Raw genomic sequence first — 10,102 nt, 5'->3', positions numbered from 1 at the left:
AAATTAAAAAACAGAAAACGAAAAACTCAAGAGGATTCAAGTGAGAGAACATGAATTCAATAACGAGAAATGGAAAAATGGCTCGTTTATTCGTTATTCCATCTAGGTAAACAAACGGAAAATTAGTTTTTGACTTGAATTCTCATTTTGTCGTTTGGGGTTTAAAAAACGGTTTATGGCTTCAATATTTCATACGCACTTGTGGGCGGAGCTGAAACGCTCCTTTCATCTGATTGGTCGAATCGCTCCGCCTTCAACTCGATCTTACATTCTTTCAGAATAAGAGTCTTATAAGAGTAGTGTCTGAAACCACCGCTCACTGTTAATTAACATAATATTTGAGTCAGATGTTGCTGCGCACATAATTCGTGCTGCTGTGACTTGCAAGTCACGCCTTTAAATTATTTCTAGGTTATAGTATTGTATGAATATTGTCCCACTGTAAATACAGTGCAAATAGTTTTGTCTCCTTGGATAAAAGTGAAGTGGAAATAAAAATCAATAATAGACTGAACAGTTCCATGATAATATGTCTGTAACATTTACCACTCTCGTCTTTTAAGTCTAAAGGCACTAGGTAGGTGTGTGTGACATTAATAATTAATTGGGAAAATTAATATAGTTAAATTTATGAAATAAAGTAGTAATATTAGTTTTATTCCATACTAAATTGAATGATATTATTCTTTTAGTCTTCTTTGTTGGCCTTGAGAAAGCCGACATATATTTGAACAATATTATCATTTATTATGAGAGTAATTGACAACGACTAAAATTGTATTGTTTCACCAAATTCAGCTCAGATCTTCAGACTCGTTTGACTCGTCGCTGTAACTGGTCAGACTTTGTCCTTCTCAAAAAATCCTAGTGACTTTCATTATCTGAACAATGAAGGTCTTACACTTAAGGTCCACTAGAGGGGGAGACAGGATTTCTGTTTATGTAAGTTTAAATGACAGATAAATACATGAATTTCATGTGTAACACAGGTTCTTCAATGATAGATGGTGTGGTAGGGGGGTATGCCTTAGCTCAATGATAGCTGTATAATATAAAACAACATTAACTACTGCAGCTGGTGCCAAATAAAAGTTTTGGAAAACTGCAAGTCAAATGTACTTGCACAAATGACTTGCTGTTACATAATACCCCATATGCGTTGTTGGGGACGTTTTCGTCCACTAGGGGTTAAAGTTGAGTCTTTTGGCCACAACTTTCTCTGTGTTGCAGCTAATGGAATGATTGGTGACAAATCTTATTTTGACACTTATTTTTGGAAAATGCTTGACATTTTTCAAAAACTCAACAGTATACTGTGGGTAAATTCACTACCCTTTTGTTACGTTCGGGATGAAAACACCCACTAAATTAAAATGCTGTAAAAATGTCTCAGATAAAGATTTTTTTATTTTGTTTTGCATAAATCTATTAATCACCCTCAGTCCTGATCAAAACTACCAAATGTTTAAAAAGAAAACCCAAGATTTTAACTCTTTAATTACCAAGTTCATAAATGATGTCACTGATTTGGGAAGAAACACACAAAATGACATATTTCCAATATAAAAAGTAATTGTGGACTGGATATTTTTTTTACCTTTTATGACAGTCTTGGGCATGTCAAAGATTAGTAACTGTAGATTGGCTTTGATGTATTGTTAGTTTTTGTGCAGCATTAGATTAATTTTTTCTCCCTCATTTATTGTTGGTGGCTGTTTTTGCCCCATAGACTTCCATTATAACGACATTTTTTGATGCTAAGCCATGACACCATATAATCATGCACTCTTGATTGTTGGTGGTTTTCCCTGTTGGGAAGAGGTAACATTTGTTATTTTTACAGTTGATCACTAGGTGGGACCATTAACCCTTTAGATGGGCCTGTGCAAAAAAAAGGCTTAGTTTCTGGCCTGTATATGGAGTTATATGGAGTTTAACAGCAAATTATAGTGTGTGTGTGTGTGTGTGTGTTTGAGAGAGAGAGAGAGAGAAAGAGAGAGAGAGAGAGAGAGGGTGAGAGAGACCTTTGTGCACTTACCTTGATGTATCTGAAAAAACCAACAGGGAAAACCACAAACAATCAAGAATGCATGATTATGTGTCATGTCTTTGCAATCAAAAATGTAATTATAATGGAAGTCAGTGAAAAAAACATCCACCAACAATAAATTAGGGGAATTTTTTTTATTTTTTTTTATCTAATGCTTACAGCAGTTTAATTGAGTGAATGTTTTCATCCCAAACATAACGAAAGGGTAGTGAATTTGAACAATGCACAAGGGATACATAATAATTTTTATTTGGCACCAGCCGCAGTTAATGTTGAAAGCTAGCAGGAGTGTGGTGGGGTGCGAGGTCTGTTTTGACCAATGGATGGAAACCTCAAAGCAGTGGCCTAAATGCTTATCTGAAGAATTTGTCTTTATAGATTACAGTTTACATTGTACTTACTGAAGTACACCTCTGCATGCAGACACCCAACTGTACAAATTCATTTATAGATTTAAAACTCAGTCCTGAACCGGGAGAACCATGTTCTGCAGAGTTCAGTTCCAACACACTTACTTGGACATTGCTACTGATCCTGAAGACCTTGCTTAGCTTAGGTGTGTTTATTTGGGGTAGCTAAACTTTGCAGGACACTGGCCATCTAGGAGGAGGACTGAGAGTCCTGACATTAGCATTTACATTCAGTACATGTGATTTATCAACACCGAGTACATCTTAAAATGTACAGCTCATAAAAAATAAAAGATCTAGATGGACAAACATTAAATGCATAAACCAGTGTGAATAAAAAATAAACCTTAAAATAAATTTGGAGGTAGGTTGAAAAAGCCAAAATGGGAAGTTTTAAGTACAGCTTGAAGTGTGAAGTTTATTCGTGTACACAGATATGGCATATTCATGGTAGTACACATGAAATTCATGTATTTATTTGCCATTTTACGTAAATAGAAATCCTGTCTCCCCCTCTAGTGGACATTTAGTGTAAGACCTTCATTGCTCAGATAATGAAAGTCACTAGGATTTTTTGAGAAGGAAATTTGGTGAAACATTAAAATTTTAATCGTTGTCAATTACTCTCATAATAAATGATAATAATGTTCAAATATATGTCGGCTTTCTCAAGGCCAACAAAGAAGACTAAAAGAAAAACCATTCAATTTAGTATGCAATAAAACTAATATTACAAATTTATTTAATAAATTTAACTATATTAATTTTCCCAATTAATTATTAATGTCACACACACCTACCTAGTGCCTTTTGACTTAAAAGATGAGAGTGGTAAATGTTACAGACATATTATCATGGAACTGTTCAGTCTATTATTGATTTTTATTTCCACTTCACTTTTATGCAAGGAGACAGGTTCGCATTGTATTTACAGTGTATTAATATTCATAGAATACTATAACCTAGAAATAATTTAAAGGCGTGACTTGCAAGTCACAGCAGCACGAATTATGTGCGCAGCAACATCTGACTCAAATATTATGTTAATTAACAGTGAGCGGTGGTTTCAGACACTACTCTTATAAGACTCTTATTCTGAAAGAATGTAAGATCGAGTTGAAGGCGGAGCGATTCGACCAATCAGATGAAAGGAGCGTTTCAGCTCCGCCCACAAGTGCGAACGAAATATTGAAGCCATAAACCGTTTTTTAAACCCCAAACGACAAAATGAGAAATCAAGTCAAAAACTTATTTTCTGTTTGTTAACCTAGATGGAATAACGAATAAACGAGCCATTTTTCAATTTCTCGTTATTTAATTCATGTTCTCTCACTTGAATCCTCTTGAGTCTTTCGTTTTCTGTTTTTTAATTTAAAACGGATTTGAAATGGACGGAAGATACCCTGATTGATGACACCAAATGGTTGAACTAGGTATTTCAGTCCAAATTCAAAATATTGGAGAGGGGTTTTTTTTCACCCGGTCTCCTCATACATGAAACATGTAGATTGCCACTTTTGTTAACCAGCTTCTATGACTGAAATAAAATATGCTATTTCCTGCCAACTGGCAACCCAGGGTGCCAGAATACAATTGGGTAAACTGGCAGTGGGCGGGTTTTACAAACCAAAACAGAGACCCAAAGAGAGATTAAATGACTGTAGCATTGTTTTTCAGATAAACAGATGTTTTTTTTTTGTTTTGTTTTTTTACTATTTTTCAAACATATTATGGTATTGCTATGCTTTAGTATAGTCAAAACTTACAAACAACACCTTTTCCAAATTTTAATAAAAAATAAAATAAAAGTATACTATGATAAATTGTGTGTGTGTGTGTGTACAGTATGTATGTATGTATGTATGTATGTGTGTATATATATATATATATATATATATATATATATATATATATATATATATATATATATATATATATATATATATAATTTGAATACCGTATGTTCAACTATTCATATGTATTCATATGTTTTAAGATTTCATTATCATCATATTCATGCAAGGCACCACAAAATTTAATTCTTCAGTCAGTGATTGCTAAATCCCAAGTCAAAAAATAAGACTGGACAGAGGAGAAATGATGCCACATTTTGATTGGTTCTTCAGTAAATGTATATACTTTACCTACCTGCAAGAACAATTCTTAAGACAAACAACGTGTCAGTGATGTAAGGCTGAAGAAACAAGAAACACTAGTCTCAATAGAACTTCAAATTAACTTTGTTAACTAAAATCAAGAGAGATGTGTTAAAAGGACACTCACTTCCCTCCAGTCCTTTTTCAGCTCGTTCCTCTAAGTTGAAGGAAAGGGTGTTAAAGCAGTTTCTAATAATACAGTCTTTGCATTTATAATGCAACATCATTTACTGTAGCCTCATTACCTCCAATGAACAGTCAAATGCACTGGCTTGAATTCACTATTATGCAACAAACGCAATTCTATGCACAGTCAAAGTTATCATTAGCAAAACAAATTACCATAGTATTAATTAAAACATTAGCAGTGAGACTTCAAATCTTCAAATCAGACTTCAGTCAATCAGACTTCAATCAAGCAACTTTCTTTATAGTTACAAAGTTTGAATATACAGCATTTTTTTTAGATTGCAGTTCCAATGATTTAAAGGAATTAGGACTAACCGTAATCATAATACAATACAAAACACTTGGATTGAATATTCTTATTTTTATTTGGTTGAATATAGGTTATTACTTTGGAGATTTGAGTAGACATCAATCATCTGATTATAAGGCACAAATGAGGGATAGAATACGGATTGTCGTCCTTTACAACTGTGGATATACCTAAATGCAACGGCATGCTGTGAAATTCGTTGTTTTTGGTAAAAAATTACACATCCGATTGAGACCAACAGTGCTGACAGAAAAAACAAACAAACAAACAAACAGTGATATTGATATAGTGCCATCTGCTGGTACAACAAACATATACTCAGATACCCGATAAGCTCTCATACAGGCAATAATTGCATTGATCTTTAACAAATGCAATACATAGTAAAATTGCATTACTCTTTGTGTGTATCTTTCAAAATAAGTTACACTTTTTGCAATAAATGTTAAATAATATTATATTATGAGACACAGAATGAGGTAAAATACATACGTGCAAATTTTAAAGGCATTTCACTTTTGCAGGCATCAAGATTCAAGTTTTCTGGGAAACAGTACAAAAATAAAATAAAAAGCATCTCTGATAAGGAGAATCAAATCACAGTTTTACATAATTTCCCAACATACACTTTTTTTTTTTTCAATTGCACATACTGGTATTATGCTGCACATCAATCAAAGGGGAAGGAGGGAAGGGGAAAATACAGATGATAAATAAGAATACATAATAAAAGTAAAAACAATAAAAAAATAAAATAAAATTAAAAACACCTTTGCAACATGGAGCGCTTTTAAATCAAATGCAGCTCAAAGTGCGTCATGCCAGAAAACCTTTTTTTTTTTCATGGGGTATTCATGCTAGTTTCATATGGCAAGAAACATTTCCATTTAGTGATTTATCAACAACAAATATTGTAGCGTAACCATCAAGTAAAAATTTATAACATTTCCCTTACCTTTACAAAAGTGTATAACTTTTTGTATGAACTATACCCAACATTTTCAAGGTATTTTAAAATAAATTAATAGACCAGATGAAAAAAGAGAGGCAAAACTGATAAAATCTGAATACAGTAGCAACATAAAATCAGCCTGATCTCTCTCTCAGATCTTCTCGGTCTCTAGGAATTCTGATGGATCCGTCAGACTCTGACATTGCTGCCCGTATTCAGGAAGCCCATTAGCTGTGCCTTTCTTATTCCGCTTCTCAAACTCCTCAGTGATCTCTGCTAGAGTCCTCCCTTTGGTTTCAGGCAAAGTGAAACTGATGAAAAGACATGCCGCCACACAAACTCCACAGAAGGGGATGAAGCAGAACTGTCCCAGGCCCCTAACTATGAACGGAAATGCCATTCCTATGAGAAAGAGGTTAAGCCACATCATGGAACCGGCGACCATGTAAGCTGCGGGACGTGCCATTTGGTCAAAGATCTCGGCGGGAAGGATCCCGGTGACCCCTGCGGGACCCATGCCAAAGCTCAAGATGTAGGCAAACATGCAGACCATACTCAGATAGGGCATGCCGGCCACTTTGCCCTCCAGTGAAAGAGCGACAGTGAAGACCACCGCCCAGCAAGCCATGAGCAGATACCCGCCTGCGAGGAGCAACCTGCGGCCAACGCGCTCGATCAGGAGATTACACACCAGAGCAGACGTGAACTCACAGGCACCCGTGCCAATCGTGACATACTGGATCCTGTCTGCTGGAATACCGACTTCTTGAAAGATGTAGGAGGCGTAGAAGTAAATGGAATCATTCCCACACAACATCATGGCACTGCTGGCAACCATCACGGTGCAGAGCTGCCTGCGAAGACTTCGGTCACCGAACAGCTCCCACAGCGTTTTGGCATGGGCATCGCCTGCTCCTGCCCGTTCCTGGAGGATCTCTTCCATCTCATCAGTAAAAACGCTGCACGCTCGGAGGCGTTTCAGGGCTTGACCGCATGCCTCTCGGTCTCCTCGGTCAATAAGCAGGTAGCGTGGGCTCTCTGGAAACCAGGGCAAAGTGACCAGCTGCACTAGGCCGGGGAGAGCGTTGCTCGCCAGCAGATAAGGCCAGAGAGATTCACTCCCCAGAACTTCAGTCAGACCCGTAACCTGGCCCATCAAGATCCCTAGAGCAGTGAAAACAGCAGAAGAAAAGGCAACAGCACCTCTCAGGTGCTTAGGTGCACTCTCTCCAAAGTACATGGGCTGGACGTTCATACTAACCCCAGCATTGACCCCCACCAGCAGACGAGCAAGGATGATCATCTCAAAAGATCCAGCAGAGCGACTGCACAGAGCCAGGACTGCGCTCACAAAAAGGAAGCAGTTGTTTAGCAGCAGTGCACCTTTACGTCCGCACTTAATAGCCATTGGGCCAGCAAGCAGCGATCCCAGAAGTCCTCCGAGGGAGTAAATGGAGACTATAAAGGTCCATATCAGTGTCACCTGACTGGACTCGAGAGCAGAACCCCATCTCTTCATACAGGTCTCATTAATGAACTTCTGCACATAAGCTGTGGGTGCATTGATGATTGAAATATTGTAGCCATACTGAAAAGTGCCACCGATGGCTGCAGAGCACACAGTTAATGCAAGAGTGCGTGTGCAACCTCCTCGCTTTACAGTGTCATTCATTTCTTTTTCTTTTTATCTTTTACTTTTTTTATATAGTCAAAGGAAAAACAAGCAACTCACGTGTAATATATGTGCCATTATTATGCAAATAAATATATTTAAAAACATTTCGATCGAATACACACATGCGGAACCTGATGATCTCCTGTCATTGAACAGAGTGATGCAGCCTGAACTTCCTGAAAAATGACGTCGGTCTGTTGGTATTTCACAATAAGAGTCCCCTTTCAGGCTACATCTCGGCCCACACGTGAAAAGTATAAACTGAAAAGACTATATATAACTGATATTTGGACTACAGTTAATTTAATTGATTATATTACATATTATTCATTCAATAGCAATAACTTAAATTAAATAGTCTACCACTTACATACACTCAGAAAGCCTTCCAGATTTGTGGACATTCACACAAAGACCAATCACTAGTCAGCATTTGACCACTGGATTTACAAAATCATTACAGGCTTAAAGGGATAGTTCACCCAAAAATTATGTCATTAATGACTGACCCTCATGTCGTTCCAAACCAGTAAGACCTCCATTCATCTTTGGATGTCCATGTTCCCTTCCGAGAATTAACCACAATTTTACTATAAAAACAAAAAAAAAACACAAACAAACACCTGTTTCTTGTACCATTGGTAACTACAAATTAACCATGGCTTTGATACTTCAAATCACTTCAAATAATAACTTACAAAATATTTTTATGGTTATAAAAACAACCTTTAAAATGCCATACAATGCATTATATACAAACAATGAGGCTATAATCATTGGATAATTAATAATAATTGTATGGTTAAGTTGAATAACAATGTTAATACATAATTTAATACAAAATAAACAATTTATGTACATTACATAGGCAATTCATACAAATGCCTGCAAAGGGCGCCAAAGGCTGGATAATTGCTGACTTACACAATGATCAAATCGTTGTTTAATATTGACCAAACATTTAATTCAATCCACTTAATCTTTAATTTGTTGCCACCTTTTAGCGATAGAAATGTTAGCTTCTATAATTTCTTCAACAAAAACATGTGGCCATGACAGCCCTTACAAAAACTAATAATAATAATTATTATTATTATTATTATTTTTTTTATTTTTTTTTCGAAAAGCAGTTATATTACCTAAAATGTGTAATGTAATGGATTACATTAATAACTACATTTTGTTGTCATGTAATTTGGAATCAGTTACACACTACAATTTTATAAGTAATCTACCCAAATTTGATAGGGCAACAATAAATTAAATTAAAATTTAATTTAATTTATGCATTTAACAGAGGATTTTATCCAAAGCGACTTACAGTGCACTCAGGCTAACATTGTTTTTTTTACTTAATATGTGTTCCCTGAGAATCAAACCCACAACCTGGCAGTGCTAACGCAATGCTCTACCACTTGAGCCACAGGAGCACAATAGTGTATAGTACAAGCACATCTCTGTTGTTCCTCAAAATTAAACCATATGATACAAGATAAAGGGTGGGCCAGGGTAAAGAGTTGAGTGATGGGGTATATATAAAAATTATTTAGTTTAGTTTGAAAATATACAATACAATTTTAAACTAAAAGCATCTGCTCTATAACAGGGTTGCCAGGTTACAAAACTAGCACAAAGTAGTGACCATATCCCAAATATAAAAAAATTCCATATCTAAAATACATACTTTACAGTCACTGTTATGCTTCATAAACTTTAATCTCAAAGGGGTCCTGTTATGCTCTTTTACAAAGTCTTGATTTTGTTTTGAGGGTGTACTAGAGCATGCTCTCATGCTTGGTGCTTTGAAAAAACACATTATTTTTCACATAATTGACGTTAAATTATGAATATACCTTTCAGCCTCACACAAACGGCTCAGTTAGATCAGGGTTTGATGAAGTCTAACCTTCCAAAAAACTAAATGTGATGTGATTGGTTTGCTGTCCCAGTCCGTGATTGGCGAACAGCTTAGACGGTGGTTCAGTACTGCCCCACCCCTTGCCAAAGCAGCAAGTTCCATCTGCTCCGGTATAATTAAGGATGGTGTCAATATTGGCAAATCAATGTGAGCTGGATTCAGACCCCCAGAATATTGAGCAAGAGGATCGCGCAGAACCTTTGCAGACACTGATATTACAAGACATATTAGAATGGTAACGGTATTATTATTTTTTTTTTATTATCATGTTTTGGATAAGATGTCAACAAAACGCTTATCAATAACTGCATTTACTATGTACAGATAATTGCAACAGTAATATGCTTTATGTTTATTGTTCTTTAATTCTAACATTATAACATGAATTGCAGTGAAACTTTTATACAGCTGAATTTATTTATACCATAGTCTCATAATTGAA

The 10,102-nt window shown here is 35.9% G+C and overlaps 1 protein-coding gene across 1 annotated transcript; it reads right to left on the bottom strand.

The window, feature by feature from the left end:
• Window positions 1-5,151: 5,151 nt before the first annotated feature.
• Window positions 5,152-8,404, bottom strand: LOC113112002 (solute carrier family 2, facilitated glucose transporter member 11). The gene has a single exon (XM_026277331.1). It carries the CDS (start codon window positions 7,737-7,739, stop codon window positions 6,219-6,221), a length of 1,521 nt encoding a protein of 506 aa, XP_026133116.1. The 5' UTR covers window positions 7,740-8,404; the 3' UTR covers window positions 5,152-6,218.
• Window positions 8,405-10,102: the final 1,698 nt, after the last annotated feature.

The sequence above is a fragment of the Carassius auratus genome, chromosome 12 (assembly GCF_003368295.1).
Source record: "Carassius auratus strain Wakin chromosome 12, ASM336829v1, whole genome shotgun sequence".
Classification (NCBI taxonomy): Eukaryota; Metazoa; Chordata; class Actinopteri; order Cypriniformes; family Cyprinidae; genus Carassius; species Carassius auratus.
This window is presented reverse-complemented; position numbering and strand designations above follow the sequence as displayed.

Coding starts and splice junctions, on each gene's coding strand:
- LOC113112002 (XM_026277331.1), bottom strand. CDS start 7,739: ATGAATGACACTGTAAAGCGAGGAGGTTGCACACGCACTCTTGCATTA.